The sequence below is a fragment of the Lissotriton vulgaris genome, chromosome 12, assembly GCF_964263255.1.
Source record: "Lissotriton vulgaris chromosome 12, aLisVul1.2, whole genome shotgun sequence".
Taxonomy (NCBI): Eukaryota; Metazoa; Chordata; class Amphibia; order Caudata; family Salamandridae; genus Lissotriton; species Lissotriton vulgaris.
In genome coordinates, this window is record NC_141700.1 from 568,365,541 (window position 1) to 568,386,381 (window position 20,841).

Below are 20,841 nucleotides of genomic sequence, written 5' to 3' on the forward strand. Positions count from 1 at the left end.
AACACGAAATTGACTTTTTTATTTTTCACTCAGCATCTTAATGATTCTGAATACTTATTTATTATACTGTACAAACCACCACATGTATGTTTGCAGACATTATTACAAGTTTTAAGTAGCATAATTAACTTTTATCCAAATTCGAAATATGTCATCATGGGAGACTTCAATATAGATTTAACACAAATGTCACCAAACAGAACTTTGCTATTAGAATATATGCTGCAGCAATTTCAATTCCAGCAAAAAATACAACAATACACAACAGACTACAATTCAACACAAGATCACATCTATACTAATGACAACATCATGCACTACGGTACATTAGAATCATAATATAGTGATCACAAAGCATTATGGGTGGCAGTTTAAAATGCAAACACTTCATTAACATGCTATTTTATTACAGGTAATAGCAAAAGGGGAAATATTTATGTTCAGAATGTGTACTAACATTTACTCTCGTTTCAGATGATTTCCATACAAGACCTCAAAAAATCTAAACATGAAGACAACAAACCGTACCAAAAAACAATCAGAGCCAACATTGTAAAATGTTCAACAAAAACAAACTATACAAATGCAAAACAAGAGAACAAAGTCATGTATCATCTAGCTCTAGCTGATGAAAGTAGTTGCATTAAAGCAACATGCTACAATGAGCAATTTTACCAGCAAACTAAAGAAGGACAAGCTATTATGATTCGAAATTTCTTATCCAAAAACAATGTGATTATCATCACGAAACAAACGAAAATATCCCGCATGATCCCCTTAACTATACCTCAAGAAATTATACAAGAGGCAGAATATATCCTACAACCCCCTGCTCCACCAATATCACCTATAAAAACAGTTAAAGCATCTACACTACGCTCATTAATGAGCATTTCTGTGACAATTGCAGAGGTAAGCTTATAAAAATAAACAAAATTATCACACACACCCTTTAACACACTTTTACACACACACTATATACCACACACTCTTTCACACATACTCTTGCACACAATACTTACCGCACAATCTTTCAAACAAAAACTAGCAAACATTGTTTCACACACACACAGTTCCAAAACAACACTATTACATACTATTTCGCACACACACTATTACACATACACCCTTCTTTCACACACTACTTTCTACAACACAGTCTTTAACTACAACAATATTAAACACACAAACTCTTTACCACTAGCACACTATTGCACCCACACAATATAAAACACCCTTTACAAAACACTTACAGTCTTTAAAAAATACTATTACAAAAAATCTCACAAACACACTATCACAACCACTATTCACAAACACACTATCACAACCACTATTCACAAACACACTATCACAACCACTATTCACAAACACTATTCACAAACACAATTCACAACCACAATTCACAACCACAATTCACAACCACTATTCACAACCACTATTCACAACCACTATTCACAAACACAATTCACAACCACTATTCACAAACACAATTCACAACCACTATTCACAAACACAATTCACAACCACTATTCACAAACACAATTCACAACCACTATTCACAACCACTATTCACAACCACTATTCACAACCACTATTCACAAACACAATTCACAAACACAATTCACAAACACAATTCACAAACACTATTCACAAACACTATTCACAACCACTATTCACAAACACTATTCACAACCACTATTCACAACCACTATTCACAACCACTATTCACAAACACAATTCACAAACACAATTCACAACCACTATTCACAAACACACTTTCACAAACACAATTCACAACCACTATTCACAAACACACTTTCACAAACACACTTTCACAACCACTATTCACAACCACTATTCACAAACATACTTTCACAAACACACTTTCACAACCACTATTCACAAACACACTTTCACAAACACACTTTCACAACCACTATTCACAAACACACTTTCACAAACACACTATCACAAACACTATTCACAAACACAATTCACAACCACTATTCACAAACACAATTCACAACCACTATTCACAAACACAATTCACAACCACTATTCACAAACAATTCACAACCACTATTCACAAACACAATTCACAACCACTATTCACAAACACAATTCACAACCACTATTCACAAACAATTCACAACCACTATTCACAACCACTATTCACAACCACTATTCACAAACACTATTCGCAAACACTATTCACAAACACTATTCACAAACACTATTCACAAACACTATTCACAAACACTATTCACAAACACTATTCACAAACATACTTTCACAAACACACTTTCACAACCACAATTCACAACCACAATTCACAACCACTATTCACAACCACAATTCACAACCACTATTCACAAGCACTATTCACAAGCACTATTCACAAGCACTATTCACAACCACAATTCACAACCACTATTCACAACCACTATTCACAACCACAATTCACAACCACAATTCACAACCACTATTCACAAACACAATTCACAACCACTATTCACAAACACAATTCACAACCACTATTCACAGACACTATTCACAACCACTATTCACAACCACTATTCACAAACACAATTCACAAACATTTCACAAACAATTCACAACCACTATTCACAAACACTATTCACAAACACTATTCACAAACACTATTCACAAACACAATTCACAACCACTATTCACAAACACTATTCACAAACACTATTCACAAACACTATTCACAAACACTATTCACAAACGCTATTCACAAACACTATTCACAAACACTATTCACAAACACTATTCACAAACACTATTCACAAACACAATTCACAACCACAATTCACAACCACTATTCACAACCACAATTCACAACCACTATTCACAAGCACACTTTCACAAACACACTTTCACAAACACACTTTCACAAACACACTTTCACAAACACACTTTCACAAACACACTTTCACAAACACACTTTCACAAACACACTTTCACAAACACACTTTCACAAACACACTTTCACAACCACTATTCACAAACACACTTTCACAAACACACTTTCACAAACACACTTTCACAACCACTATTCACAAACATACTTTCACAAACACACTTTCACAACCACCATTCACAAACACACTTTCACAAACACACTTACACAACCACTATTCACAAACACACTTTCACAAACACACTTTCACAAACACACTTTCACAAACACACTATCACAACCACTATTCACAACCACAATTCACAAACACAATTCACAAACACAATTCACAACCACTATTCACAACCACTATTCACAACCACTATTCACAACCACTATATCACAACCACTATTCACAAACACAATTCACAACCACTATTCACAAACACAGTTCACAACCACTATTCACAACCACTATTCACAACCACTATTCACAACCACAATTCACAACCACTATTCACAACCACTATTCACAACTACAATTCACAACCACTATTCACAACCACTATTTACAACCACTATTCACAACCACAATTCACAACCACACTTTCACAAACACACTTTCACAAACACAATTCTCAACCACTTTTCACAACCACTATTCACAAACACACTTTCACAACCACTATTCACAACCACTATTCACAACCACTATTCACAACCAATATTCACAACCACTATTCACAAACACAATTCACAACCACTATTCACAACCACTATTCACAAACACAATTCACAACCACTATTCACAAACACACTTTCACAACCACTATTCACAACCACTATTCACAAACACAATTCACAACCACTATTCACAACCACTATTCACAACCACTATTCACAAACACAATTCACAACCACTATTCACAAACACACTTTCACAACCACTATTCACAAACACACTTTCACAAACACACTTTCACAAACACAATTCACAACCACTATTCACAAACACACTTTCACAACCACTATTCACAACCACTATTCACAAACACAATTCACAACCACTATTCACAACCACTATTCACAACCACAATTCACAACCACTATTCACAAACACTATTCACAAACACTATTCACAAACACTATTCACAAACACAATTCACAACCACTATTCACAAACACTATTCACAAACACTATTCACAAACACTATTCACAACCACTATTCACAAACACTATTCACAAACACTATTCACAAACACTATTCACAACCACTATTCACAACCACTATTCACAACCACTATTCACAACCACTATTCACAAACACAATTCACAAACACAATTCACAAACACAATTCACAAACACACTTTCACAAACACACTTTCACAAACACTTTCACAAACACACTTTCATATGGCTGAGATACCCGCCACCCCCTCTCAACACAATCCCCAAAGGAGGGAAACCGGAAACAGTTCTTGAAGTTTTTGGAAGTGGGAGGGAGTGACCCTCCCGGCCGTATTTATTAAAACAAAAAATTATAAACATTTAAACATTAATGTACAATTTCATACCACATTGCGATGTTTAGCTAACCTTAACAGATTCTCTAATACAGAGGTTCTCCTAGCCGAACTATCATCCTACAAAACATTTACTTGAAATATTGAAATTGTACATCCTAACGTTTAAGGGCCAACGGCAAGGTCGTAACCGGTGTCAAGATCCCTAACCAGACATACCCCCCCCACTTGGAGGGGCGACAGCACTGAGGCGTACTCAAGTGCAACTACTACCAATTTCCCTTGACTTGACGGGGGCACTTATCAACTCGACGCCAGTTAAAGGTCGTTCGAAGACTCGTGTGAGGTATCTAGAAGGTATCGTAGACCTCCCCCCAACCCCACACAACTTACCGCATCTGCCGTCGCAGATGTCACTGGCCCCGGGAAATTCCCCAGGAGGGGGCTGTAACCCCTCCTACACAGGAAGGGGCCTTGACCGCCTTTCCTCTTCTTTCGGCGACCCATCCTTAGAAGGGACCGCCTCCCCGTTGAGGGGCCAAAGGCCACCTCCCCCGAGCGCTCCCATCCGTGTTGGGTGACGCCCACTCATAGGGATCTTCCAATTAGTGCTCACCGATCATGACCTTACCGCCCGACCAAAATAAATACGACAACTGCTAACTAAACGAAACTACATTGGCCACTATGACCGAAAAACCTGTTTATAAATGGACCTTACATCCGAAGTTCTTTAATCGCAAACTTGTAAAATTAGACCAATCTTTATTAAGCATTTCAACATCAACACAACACTACAATAACCTGTAAACGAAATAGAATAATTGATCAAAATTTATTAAAACCACTGGCTGTCCTCAGGGGCTGGTGGGTGGGTCAAAATTGGCTCTTCGTTCCGTCTCGAGCTCACGTGCAGCGAGGAGGTGCAGCTTCAGAGCACAGGAACAAGAGGATGTCTTCTGGTCTTGCGTCCCTTTTTATCCATCTTCAGGGCGGGCGTAAACCCGCCCCTGCCTGCCCCGAGGGCGTGGCCAGCCGCGTCAGTGTCTAGGCCAGCCCACTCTAGGGCGGGAAAAAGCGCGCCCCGGCTACGCCGCTTCGGGCATACCAGCCGAGACGCGCCTCCCGCCCAAAATGGCTTCCCGGGGGGATCGAGGCACTCTGCCATACGTTCGGGGGGACCGAGTGGTCGCCCCTTTCCATATGGCTGAGATACCCGCCACCCCCTCTCAACACAATCCCCAAAGGAGGGAAACCGGAAACAGTTCTTGAAGTTTTTGGAAGTGGGAGGGAGTGACCCTCCCGGCCGTATTTATTAAAACAAAAAATTATAAACATTTAAACATTAATGTACAATTTCATACCACATTGCGATGTTTGGCTAACCTTAACAGATTCTCTAATACAGAGGTTCTCCTAGCCGAACTATCATCCTACAAAACATTTACTTGAAATATTGAAATTGTACATCCTAACGTTTAAGGGCCAACGGCAAGGTCGTAACCGGTGTCAAGATCCCTAACCAGACATACCCCCCCCACTTGGAGGGGCGACAGCACTGAGGCGTACTCAAGTGCAACTACTACCAATTTCCCTTGACTTGACGGGGGCACTTATCAACTCGACGCCAGTTAAAGGTCGTTCGAAGACTCGTGTGAGGTATCTAGAAGGTATCGTAGACCTCCCCCCAACCCCACACAACTTACCGCATCTGTCGTCGCAGATGTCACTGGCCCCGGGAAATTCCCCAGGAGGGGGCTGTAACCCCTCCTACACAGGAAGGGGCCTTGACCGCCTTTCCTCTTCTTTCGGCGACCCATCCTTAGAAGGGACCGCCTCCCCGTTGAGGGGCCAAAGGCCACCTCCCCCGAGCGCTCCCATCCGTGTTGGGTGACGCCCACTCATAGGGATCTTCCAATTAGTGCTCACCGATCATGACCTTACCGCCACAGGCCGGATAGTTGACCGGCTATCCGGACCCCCCACACAACTCCTACCTAAAGGTCATGTTTCAACGATTTTAACCATGCTAAGAAGTCTCCTAAGAGTAACTCATTCCCCACCCAAGACAAATGCACACCATCCCCCGAATACATACTGTCATCATTAATACAGCTATGAGAAATAGAATGCAATGTCCTGGAACGGAACAACCTACTCACTTTATTGTTAAGCTTTCTAACAGAATGGTTCAAAGCAGGAATAGAGATAGCCCCCCGCCACACCTTTCGTGGAATCAAATGGGACCATGCAATCGTGCACCCCGGAACTCTCCTCGCCAACCAACTTACGGTGGAAAGCATTGCCTCCAGGAGTAGTCGTCTACCGATGGTGACCAAATCATTACCCCCAACATGCACTATAACTATAGACGGCGGTGACCTTGTCCGCCCTAACAAACCCTCAAAAAATGTTTGAAACTGGTCAATACAGAGACCGCCCCTTCCGTAGAAGGACATCCTGTACCCGTATTCCCCAGCTACGTGAATCATGTCACCTGCTTTGAATACGTCTGCGGCACGCCTCACGTATGAGTGGCCCACGACCCACACCTCCTTTTTCACAGCCGGTGATGTCTGACCGCTGGCCCGGTGTAGGGTCGACTGCATAGTCCGCCCCGCCTCGTAGGCTTGCGTAACTGAAAACCAAACAAAAACAAGAAGCGTGAGTACATTATTACAGCTTCACAACATGTGCAACCGCACGTATCTTTTGTAACAATTGGAGGACCAACGCCCCACTCGTTTCACTTGCTCAACATTAAGACCCCTGGCTGTAGCTTCCGTAGCAGCCCCTATCCGAAAGGAATGGGTCCCAAATTCGCCCGGGTTCAAGCCCGCAGCGGCAATTGACATCGCAAGCACCCGCTGAAACTGAAATTTCGTCAGTGGGGTGGCGTCAGCGTGTCTTAACAAAGTCCCTCCCCATGATGCCACCCTTCGTGCTAGGTAATCCTCTAAACACTTTACCGGACACATGGAGGACCCAGGAATCCTGCGTATGATGACGCAGTCACCCATCCTATCTTGATCAGTCTTGGATTTTACAAAGGAGACAGTCATTGTTTCTCCCCTGATCTGAACGTGTTCCTGGCACAAACCCCCTGCCACATCCAGTTTGTTCCTTGCAACTAGTTCGCTTACCCGCATTGCTCCGTGAAATGCTAGCGTAAAAGCGGCTCGGAACAGCACCGCCTCAAACTGAGATGAACATGTGGCCGGGAGTGTGGCCAACAACTGGGACAATCTATCCAAACCTATCGGGCGCCTTTCATCTACTCTGCGACCCTCAAGGCGTTGCCACCCACGCAGCGCTTTCTGTACAACGAAGGACGCTGTTGGGTCCTGGATAGCGTGTGCTCTGGCAACAAAGGAAATGGCAGCACGATGCCTCTGGGCCGTAGCCACCGACTTCCCAGCCCTACGTAAGGACATCAGGAAATTCACTACCCCTTCCTCGTGACCCCAAAGTCGCTCTCTATCACTCCCCAAAAAGGCTAAATAGGCCCGAAACGCCCCTTCGTATGCCTTCCTCGTCCTTGGTGCTAGACTCTCTCCCACGAGGTGACGAAGTTTGGGGCACCGAGAGACCAGAGAGCTTTGGGAAAGGGTGCCGGCTCTGGGTCCGCTGAGGGGAGGAAACCCGAAAAAGCCTGCATTTGAAAACGAGACAGTGCGTCAGCCGCCTGATTCATCACCCCTGGAACATGTTTTGCTCTGAATAGCACGTTCAATTGCATACATAGTAAAACAATTTCCTTAAGCAGTCTTAAAATCAGTTTACAACGTGCTGCCTGACTATTGATGCACTCGACCACGGTCATATTGTCAGACCAAAATATGACGGAGTGATCTTTGAACCCATCGGGCCATGTCCTCAAGGCCACCAAGATGGGAAACAGTTCCAGGAAAGCAATATTACTAGTCAGACCATTCTCATGCCACCATGTCGGCCATCTTTGTGCCGACCATTTCGTGCCGAAGATGGCGCCAAAACCTATGCTTCCTGCTGAATCTGTCCACAGCCCCAGCTCTTCAGAAGACACGGCTGGTTCATTCCAGACGATTCACCATTGAAGTCCGCCAGAAATGCTAACCAAATACGCATGTCCTGGCGGATCTCGGCCGATAGTCTCGTGCGATGATGGCACTCTTTAAGGCCGACCATCGCTTGGGCAATTGAACGGGAAAAGGGGCGGGCCATTGGCATTACCCTCAGGGCAAAATTCAACTGTCCCACCAACTGCTGTAATTGTTGCAGCGTAACTTTTGATGCATTTATACACACTTGCAGCGCAGCCCTGAACTTCAACACTTTCTCAGATGGCAAACGGAAACACCCTTCAATGGAGTCCAACTCGATCCCCAGAAACTCGAGGCAAGTCGTAGGACCCACTGTTTTACCCGGCGCCAATGGCACACCAAACTGTTTCATTAACACACAAAATTCGGCCAAGGCCCGGCCACATTCAAGATCCCCGGCTGCCCCAAGAAACAGAAAATCATCAAGGTAGTGCATTACATCTTGGCAACCTGTTTTCTTTCTGAAGACCCATTGTAGAAAACTACTGAATTTCTCGAAATAAGCACAGGATATAGAGCACCCCATTGGCATACACCTATCCATGTAATAACAACCCTGAAACATGAATCCTAGGAGACGCTGGTCGTCTGGGTGTACCGGGAGCAATCGGAACGCTGACTCGATATCTGACTTCGCCATCAGCGCCCCGGGCCCCAGGCGATTTAAAATGGCTACGGCCTCATCGAAGGATGCGTACCGCACCGAACACACTTCTGGATCGATTGCATCATTTACGGAAAGACCTCGTGGAGCTGATAAATTATGAATCAGTCGGAACTCACCGGGGTCTTTCTTGGGGACTACCCCTAAGGGAGAACACACAAAATTCCGGACCGGGGGTGCACTAAACGGGCCGGCGACCCGACCTCGAGTCACCTCTTTCCGGATCTTATCCTGTACTACGGTCGTATGCTGCAAGATGGACAGTTGATTTTTACACTTTTCCACACCCTGAAAGTCCCCAACCGGGATGCGGAAACCATACGAAAAACCGTTCCGCAGCACCCCAGCAGAAGTACGATCCGGGTATTCACTGAGCCAGGGAATCATCGCCAGGGTATCAACTGGGGTAGGTAAAGGCGCCCCTCGGACTATATTAGACCTGTTTGGCACCTCCTCTCCCCCCATTATCACCCGTTCTGGCTCTGCACGAGGACTCAGGATGGGACGACCCACAACCACTACATTCATGTTTGAATTTACACAATCCCTGGGGTCTAGTACATTTACCTCTGTTGTAATTAAAGCAGAAACCCCTTTTCCCGGTATTGCCGGCAGGTTTCGAGTAATCGTCGGCACCCGTACCTGATCGAAAGGGCGTCCCCGCATATTGCCGGGAGGATTCGCCAACATTACTTCCCACCAACGGCATTTTCAACATTCCTGACTCCTTCATTTTATCCCAAGTCAAGGAATCATAACAATCCCAGGTTAAACTTTTATTATGCTCTTTTTCCTTTCTGAACAGATTATCGTAACAGAACCAATGATTACCCTGGTGCGATGTCGAGTACCCCATGATTCGTGATTGATAGATTGGGAACTCGGAAAGCAACTCAGGTCTACGTTCCCCCAAGATTGATGTAAAGATTCCCCAAGCATTGCCCCAATTGCCGATATTCTCATTCACTTTAAAGGCGGCCATTTTTGCTCGCCAAACACTTGGATGCATGAGATCCTTCTGACTCTTTACATGCTCTACCTCATAATGATCAACAAGCAGTGAGAAAATGTTCACATACTCCCCCGCCCAAATCTTTTCCATAATTGCCAAAGGAACATGTTGCCCCAACTTTTCTCTCCGAGAGGGTGTTGACTCATCCCTCGCGATCGGCAATGGCCGCTTACCTGCACCTGACGCTGCCTCGGTGGTCGCAATCGTCCCTGGTGTCTTGTCCCCTACTGCAGCCGGCACGGGCACCTTGGCTGCTTCCCGTTTCTCCCGCAATTGCTTTATCAGCGCCTGCGCATCGACAGCCGTGGCGCCCTCGTTACCTTTTCCCAACCACGCTGCCAATTGTGCTACCAGCTCGGGCGGCATATCATCCTCGGACACGGGGGTGACCACAACGGGAATTGGATTCCCCTCCTCCGGCACGGGAGCTGGAGCCTCGAGCGGGGCACTGGGACCCGGGATGTCTTCACCCGCTGCCCCCCTCCTGGGCCTCTTGTTTCTCCCTTCCGGGGCTGCTCCCGCCAAAGGACGTTTTGGACCCCCTTCCTCATTCTTGTCCACCCGCTTTTTTAGCTCGGACATCTCCTTCATGAGAACACGCAGCATCTGGTCAGTAGTCATGCGCTTTCCCATCTTCTTCGGCATTCTCCAACAAAGTAACTGTAAAACAAACAAGAACGATTAAAACGCTCAAAATTGGCTCTTCGTTCCGTCTCGAGCTCACGTGCAGCGAGGAGGTGCAGCTTCAGAGCACAGGAACAAGAGGATGTCTTCTGGTCTTGCGTCCCTTTTTATCCATCTTCAGGGCGGGCGTAAACCCGCCCCTGCCTGCCCCGAGGGCGTGGCCAGCCGCGTCAGTGTCTAGGCCAGCCCACTCTAGGGCGGGAAAAAGCGCGCCCCGGCTACGCCGCTTCGGGCATACCAGCCGAGACGCGCCTCCCGCCCAAAATGGCTTCCCGGGGGGATCGAGGCACTCTGCCATACGTTCGGGGGGACCGAGTGGTCGCCCCTTTCCACAAACACACTTTCACAAACACACTTTCACAAACACACTTTCACAACCACTATTCACAACCACAATTCACAACCACTATTCACAACCACTATTCACAACTACAATTCACAACCACTATTCACAACCACTATTTACAACCACTATTCACAACCACAATTCACAACCACACTTTCACAAACACACTTTCACAAACACAATTCTCAACCACTTTTCACAACCACTATTCACAAACACACTTTCACAACCACTATTCACAAACACAATTCACAACCACTATTCACAACCACTATTCACAAACACAATTCACAACCACTATTCACAAACACAATTCACAAACACTATTCACAAACACTATTCACAAACACTATTCACAAACACAATTCACAAACACTATTCACAAACACTATTCACAAACACTATTCACAAACACTATTCACAACAACTATTCACAAACACTATTCACAAACACTATTCACAAACACTATTCACAACCACTATTCACAACCACTATTCACAACCACTATTCACAAACACAATTCACAAACACAATTCACAAACACAATTCACAAACACACTTTCACAAACACACTTTCACAAACACTTTCACAAACACACTTTCACAAACACACTTTCACAAACACACTTTCACAAACACACTTTCACAACCACTATTCACAACCACAATTCACAACCACTATTCACAACCACTATTCACAACTACAATTCACAACCACTATTCACAACCACTATTTACAACCACTATTCACAACCACAATTCACAACCACACTTTCACAAACACACTTTCACAAACACAATTCTCAACCACTTTTCACAACCACTATTCACAAACACACTTTCACAACCACTATTCACAAACACAATTCACAACCACTATTCACAACCACTATTCACAAACACAATTCACAACCACTATTCACAAACACAATTCACAACCACTATTCACAACCACTATTCACAAACACAATTCACAACCACTATTCACAAACACACTTTCACAACCACTATTCACAACCACTATTCACAACCACTATTCACAACCACTATTCACAACCACTATTCACAACCACTATTCACAACCACTATTCACAACCACTATTCACAACCACAATTCACAAACACACTTTCACAAACACACTTTCACAAACACACTTTCACAAACACACTTTCACAAACACAATTCTCAACCGCTATTCACAACCACTATTCACAAACACACTTTCACAACCACTATTCACAACCACTATTCACAAACACACTTTCACAAACACACTTTCACAAACACACTTTCACAACCACTATTCACAAACACACTTTCACAACCACTATTCACAAACACACTTTCGCAAACACAATTCACAACCACTATTCACAAACACACTTTCGCAAACACACTTTCACAACCACTATTCACAACCACTATTCACAAACACACTTTCACAACCACTATTCACAACCACTATTCACAACCACTATTCACAACCACTATTCACAACCACTATTCACAACCACTATTCACAACCACTATTCACAAACACACTTTCACAACCACTATTCACAAACACACTTTCACAACCACTATTCACAACCACTATTCACAACCACTATTCACAAACACACTTTCACAACCACTATTCACAAACACACTTTCACAACCACTATTCACAAACACAATTCACAAACACTATTCACAAACACTATTCACAAACACAATTCACAACCACTATTCACAAACACTATACCACTATTCACAAACACACTTTCACAACCACTATTCACAAACACAATTCACAAACACTATTCACAAACACTATTCACAAACACAATTCACAACCACTATTCACAAACACTATTCACAAACACTATTCACAAACACTATTCACAAACACTATTCACAACCACTATTCACAAACACACTTTCACAACCACTATTCACAACCACTATTCACAAACACACTTTCACAAACACACTTTCACAAACACACTTTCACAAACACACTTTCACAACCACTATTCACAAACACACTTTCACAACCACTATTCACAAACACACTTTCGCAAACACAATTCACAACCACTATTCACAAACACACTTTCGCAAACACACTTTCACAACCACTATTCACAACCACTATTCACAACCACTATTCACAAACACACTTTCACAACCACTATTCACAACCGCTATTCACAACCACTATTCACAACCACTATTCACAACCACTATTCACAAACACACTTTCACAACCACTATTCACAAACACACTTTCACAACCACTATTCACAACCACTATTCACAACCACTATTCACAAACACACTTTCACAACCACTATTCACAAACACACTTTCGCAAACACACTTTCACAACCACTAATCACAAACACACTTTCGCAAACACACTTTCGCAAACACACTTTCGCAAACACACTTTCGCAAACACACTTTCGCAAACACTTTCACAACCACTATTCACAAACACACTTTCGCAAACACACTTTCACAACCACTATTCACAAACACACTTTCACAAACACACTTTCACAAACACACTTTCACAACCACTATTCACAAACATACTTTCACAAACACACTTTCACAACCACTATTCACAACCACTATTCACAACCACTATTCACAACCACTATTCACAACCACTATTCACAACCACACTTTCACAACCACTATTCACAAACACACTTTCGCAAACACACTTTCACAACCACTATTCACAAACACACTTTCACAACCACTATTCGCAAACACACTTTCGCAAACACACTTTCGCAAACACACTTTCGCAAACACACTTTTGCAACCACTATTCACAAACACACTTTCGCAAACACACTTTCACAACCACTATTCGCAAACACACTTTCGCAAACACACTTTCGCAAACACACTTTCGCAAACACACTTTCGCAAACACACTTTCACAAACACAATTCACAACCACTATTCGCAAACACACTTCCGCAAACACACTTCCGCAAACACACTTCCGCAAACACACTTTCGCAAACACACTTTCGCAAACACACTTTCGCAAACACACTTTCGCAAACACACTTTCGCAAACACACTTTCACAACCACTATTCACAACCACTATTCACAAACACACTATTCACAACCACTATTCACAACCACTATTCACAAACACACTTTCGCAAACACACTTTCACAACCACTATTCACAACCACTATTCACAAACACACTATTCACAACCACTATTCACAACCACTATTCACAACCACTATTCACAACCACTATTCACAACCACTATTCACAAACACACTTTCACAACCACTATTTACTAGCTACATCACTTCGCAAACACACTTTCACAACCACTATTCACAACCACTATTCACAACCACTATTCACAACCACTATTCACAACCACTATTCACAAACACACTTTCACAACCACTATTTACTAGCTACATCACATCGCAAACACACTTTCACAACCACTATTCACAAACACTTTCGCAAACACACTTTCGCAAACACACTTTCGCAACCACTATTCACAACCACTATTCACAACCACTATTCACAACCACTATTCACAACCACTAATCACAAACACACTTTCGCAAACACACTTTCGCAAACACACTTTCGCAAACACACTTTCGCAAACACACTTTCACAACCACTATTCACAACCACTATTCACAACCACTATTCACAAACACACTTTCGCAAACACACTATTCACAACCTCTATTCACAACCACTATTCACAACCACTATTCACAACCACTATTCACAACCACTATTCACAAACACACTCTCACAACCACTATTCACAACCACTATTCACAAACACACTTTCACAACCACTATTCACAACCACTATTCACAACCACTATTCACAACCACTATTCACAAGCACTATTCACAACCACTATTCACAACCACTATTCACAACCACACTTTCACAATCACTATTTACTAGCTACATCACTTCGCAAACACACTCTCCCGCAAACACACTCTCCCGCAAACACACTCTCCCGCAAACACACTCTCCCGCAAACACACTCTCCCGCAAACACACTCTCCCGCAAACACACTCTCCCGCAAACACTCCAACACACACTCCCGCAAACACTCCAACACACACTCCCGCAAACACTCCAACACACACTCCCGCAAACACTCCAACACACACTCCCGCAAACACTCCAACACACACTCCCGCAAACACTCCAACACGCAAACACTCCAACACACACTCCCGCAAACACTCCAACACGCAAACACTCCAACACACACTCCCGCAAACACTCCAACACGCAAACACTCCAACACACTCCCGCAAACACTCCAACACGCACACACTCCAACACACACTCCCGCAAACACTCCAACACTCCAACACACACTCCCGCACACACTCCCGCACACACTCCAACATGCAAACACTCCAACACACACTCCCGCACACACTCCAACACGCAAACACTCCAACACACACTCCCGCACACACTCCAACACGCAAACACTCCAACACACACTCCCGCAAACACTCCAACACGCAAACACTCCAACACACACTCCCGCAAACACTCCAACACACAAACACTCCAACACACACTCCCGCAAACACTCCAACACGCAAACACTCCAACACACACTCCCGCAAACACTCCAACACGCAAACACTCCAACACACACTCCCGCAAACACTCCAACACGCCGACACTCCCGCAAACACTCCCGCAAACACGCAAACACTCCCGCAAACACGCAAACACTCCCGCAAACACGCAAACACTCCCGCAAACACGCAAACACTCCCGCAAACACTCACGCAAACACTCACGCAAACACTCCAACACGCAAACACTCCAACACGCAAACACTCCAACACACACTCCCGCAAAAACTCCAACACGCAAACACTCCAACACACACTCCCGCAAACACTCCAACACGCAAACACTCCAACACACACTCCCGCAAACACTCCAACACGCAAACACTCCAACACACACTCCCGCAAACACTCCAACACGCAAACACTCCAACACACACTCCCGCAAACACTCCAACACGCAAACACTCCAACACACACTCCCGCAAACACTCCAACACGCAAACACTCCAACACACACTCCCGCAAACACTCCAACACGCCGACACTCCCGCAAACACTCCCGCAAACACGCAAACACTCCCGCAAACACTCCCGCAAACACGCAAACACTCCCGCAAACACTCCCGCAAACACGCAAACACTCCCGCAAACACTCACGCAAACACTCACGCAAACACTCACGCAAACACTCACGCAAACACTCCAACACGCAAACACTCCAACACGCAAACACTCTAACACGCAAACACTCCAACACACACTCCCGCAAAAACTCCAACACGCAAACACTCCAACACACACTCCCGCAAACAATCCAACACGCAAACACTCCAACACACACTCCCGCAAACACTCCAACACGCAAACACTCCAACACACACTCCCGCAAACACTCCAACACGCAAACACTCCAACACACACTCCCGCAAACACTCCAACACGCAAACACTCCAACACACTCCCGCAAACACTCCAACACACACTCCCGCAAACACTCAAACACTCCCGCAAACACTCCCGCAAACACTCAAACACTCCCGCAAACACTCAAACACTCCCGCAAACACTCCCGCAAACACTCAAACACTCCCGCAAACACTCAAACACTCCCGCAAACACTCCCGCAAACACTCAAACACTCCCGCAAATACTCAAACACTCCCGCAAACACTCCCGCAAACACTCAAAAACTCCCGCAAACACTCCCGCAAATACTCAAACACTCCCGCAAACACTCCCGCAAACACTCCCGCAAACACTCAAAAACTCCCGCAAACACGCAAACACTCCCGCAAACACTCCTGCAAACACGCAAACACTCCCGCAAACACTCCTGCAAACACGCAAACACTCCCGCAAACACGCAAACACTCAAACACTCCCGCAAACACGCAAACACTCAAACACTCCCGCAAACACTCAAACACTCCCGCAAACACTCAAACACTCCCGCAAACACTCCTGCAAACACGCAAACACTCCCGCAAACACTCCTGCAAACACGCAAACACTCCCGCAAACACTCAAACACTCCCGCAAACACGCAAACACTCAAACACTCCCTCAAACACTCCCGCAAACACTCCCGCAAACACTCAAACACTCCCGCAAACACTCAAACACTCCCGCAAACACTCAAACACTCACGCAAACACGCAAACACTCAAGCACTCCCGCAAAAACTCCAACACGCAAACACTCCAACACACACTCCCGCAAACACTCCAACACGCAAACACTCCAACACACACTCCCGCAAACACTCCAACACGCAAACACTCCAACACACACTCCCGCAAACACTCAAACACTCCCGCAAACACTCCCGCAAACACTCAAACACTCCTGCAAACACTCCCGCAAACACTCAAACACTCCCGCAAACACTCCCGCAAACACTCAAACACTCCCGCAAACACTCCCGCAAACACTCAAACACTCCCGCAAACACTCCCGCAAACACTCCCGCAAACACTCAAACACTCCCGCAAACACTCCCGCAAACACTCAAACACTCCCGCAAACACTCCCGCAAACACTCAAACACTCCCGCAAACACTCAAACACTCCCGCAAACACTCCAGCAAACACTCAAACACTCAAACACTCAAACACTCAAACACTCAAACACTCCCACAAACACTCCCGCAAACACTCAAACACTCCCGCAAACACGCAAACACGCAAACACTCCCGCAAACACGCAAACACTCAAACACTCAAACACTCCCGCAAACACTCAAACACTCCCGCAAACACGCAAACACTCAAACACTCCCGCAAACACTCAAACACTCCCGCAAACACTCCCGCAAACACTCCCGCAAACACTCAAAAACTCCCGCAAACACTCGTGCAAACACGCAAACACTCCCGCAAACACTCCTGCAAACACGCAAACACTCCCGCAAACACTCAAACACTCCCGCAAACACTCCCGCAAACACTCCCGCAAACACTCAAACACTCCCACAAACACTCCCGCAAACACTCAAACACTCCCGCAAACACTCCCGCAAACACTCAAACACTCCCGCAAACACTCACGCAAACACTCAAACACTCCCCCAAACACTCCAGCACACACTCAAACACTACCGCAAACACTCCCGCAAACACTCAAACACTCCCGCAAACACTCCCTCAAACCCTCCCGCAAACACTCCCGCAAACACTCCCGCAAACACTCAAACACTCCCGCAAACACTCCCGCAAACACTCAAACACTCCCACAAACACTCCCGCAAACACGCAAACACTCAAACACTCCCGCAGACACGCAAACACTCAAACACTCCCGCAAACACTCAAACACTCCCGCAAACACGCAAACACTCAAACACTCCCGCAAACACTCCCGCAAACACTCCCGCAAACACTCAAACACTCCCGCAAACACTCAAACACTCCCGCAAACACTCCCGCAAACACGCAAACACTCAAACACTCAAACACTCAAACACTCAAACACTCAAACACTCAAACACTCCCGCAAACACTCAAACACTCCCGCAAACACTCCCGCAAACACTCCCGCAAACACTCAAACACTCCCGCAAACACTCCCGCAAACACTCAAACACTCCCGCAAACACTCCCGCAAACACTCAAACACTCCCGCAAACACTCAAACACTCCCGCAAACACTCCCGCAAACACGCAAACACTGAAACACTCCCGCAAACACGCAAACACTCCCACAAACACGCAAACACTCAAACACTCCCGCAAACACGCAAACACTCAAACACTCCCGCAAACACTCAAACACTCCCGCAAACACTCAAACACTCCCGCAAACACTCCCGCAAACACGCAAACACTCCCGCAACCACTCAAACACGCAAACACTCCCGCAAACACTCCCGCAAACACTCAAAAACTCACGCAAACACTCCCGCGAACACTCCCGCAAACACGCAAACACTCCCGCAAACACGCAAACACTCAAACACTCCCGCAAACACTCAAACACTCAAACACTCCCGCAAACACTCCCGCAAACACTCCCGCAAACACTCAAACACTCAAACACTCCCGCAAACACTCACGCAAACACTCCCGCAAACACTCACGCAAACACTCAAACACTCCCGCAAACACTCCCGCAAACACTCAAACACTCCCGCAAACACTCCCGCAAACACTCAAACACTCCCGCAAACACTCCCGCAAACACTCAAACACTCCCGCAAACACTCCCGCAAACACGCAAACACTCCCGCAAACACGCAAACACTCCCGCAAACACTCAAACACTCCCGCAAACACTCCCGCAAACACTCAAACACTCCCGCAAACACTCAAACACTCCCGCAAACACTCCCGCAAACACGCAAACACTCAAACACTCCCACAAACACTCCCGCAAACACGCAAACACTCAAACACTCCCGCAAACACACAAACACTCAAACACTCCCGCAAACACTCCCGCAAACACGAAACACTCAAACACTCCCGCAAACACTCCCGCAAACACTCAAACACTCCCGCAAACACTCAAACACTCCCGCAAACACTCCCGCAAACACTCAAACACTCCCGCAAACACTCACACTCCCGCAAACACTCACACTCCCGCAAACACTCCCGCAAACACTCAAACACTCCCGCAAACACTCAAACACTCCCGCAAACCCGCAAACACTCAAACACTCCCGCAAACACTCCCGCAAACACGCAAACACTCAAACACTCAAACACTTCCGCAAACACTCCCGCAAACACTCAAACACTCCCGCAAACACTCCCGCAAACACTCCCGCAAACACTCAATCACTCCCGCAAACACTCAAACACTCCCGCAAACACGCAAACACTCAAACACTCCCGCAAACACTCAAACACTCCCGCAAACACTCAAACACTCCCACAAACACTCAAACACTCAAACACTCCCGCAAACACTCAAACACTCAAACACTCCCGCAAACACTCCCGCAAACACTAAAACACTCCCGCAAACACTCCCGCAAACACGCAAACACTCCCGCAAACACGCAAACACTCCTGCAAACACTCCCGCAAACACGCAAACACTCAAACACTCCCGCAAACACTCCCACAAACACTCAAACACTCCCGCAAACACTCCCGCAAACACTCAAACACTCCCACAAACACTCCCGCAAACACGCAAACACTCAAACACTCCCGCAAACACTCAAACACTCCCGCAAACACGCAAACACTCCCGCAAACACTCCCGCAAACACTCAAACACTCCCGCAAACACTCAAACACTCCCGCAAACACTCAAACACTCCCGCAAACACTCCCGCAAACACGCAAACACTCAAACACTCAAACACTCAAACACTCCCGCAAACACGCAAACACTCAAACACTCCCGCAAACACGCAAACACTCAAACACTCCCGCAAACACTCCCGCAAACACGCAAACACTCCCACAAACACGCAAACACTCAAACACTTAAACACTCCCGCAAACACGCAAATACTCAAACACTCCCGCAAACA

General features: G+C 45.5%; 1 protein-coding gene across 1 annotated transcript in view; it reads left to right on the forward strand.

Annotated features, from left to right (window-relative positions):
* The first annotated feature begins 474 nt into the window (after positions 1-474).
* LOC147677759 (uncharacterized) overlaps positions 475-20,841 on the forward strand; it is a 774,570-nt gene continuing 754,203 nt past the window's right edge. The window contains exon 1 of the mRNA XM_086945584.1: positions 475-912. Coding sequence (XP_086801710.1) covers positions 475-912 — 438 coding nt within the window. The remainder of the gene's footprint in view (positions 913-20,841) is intronic.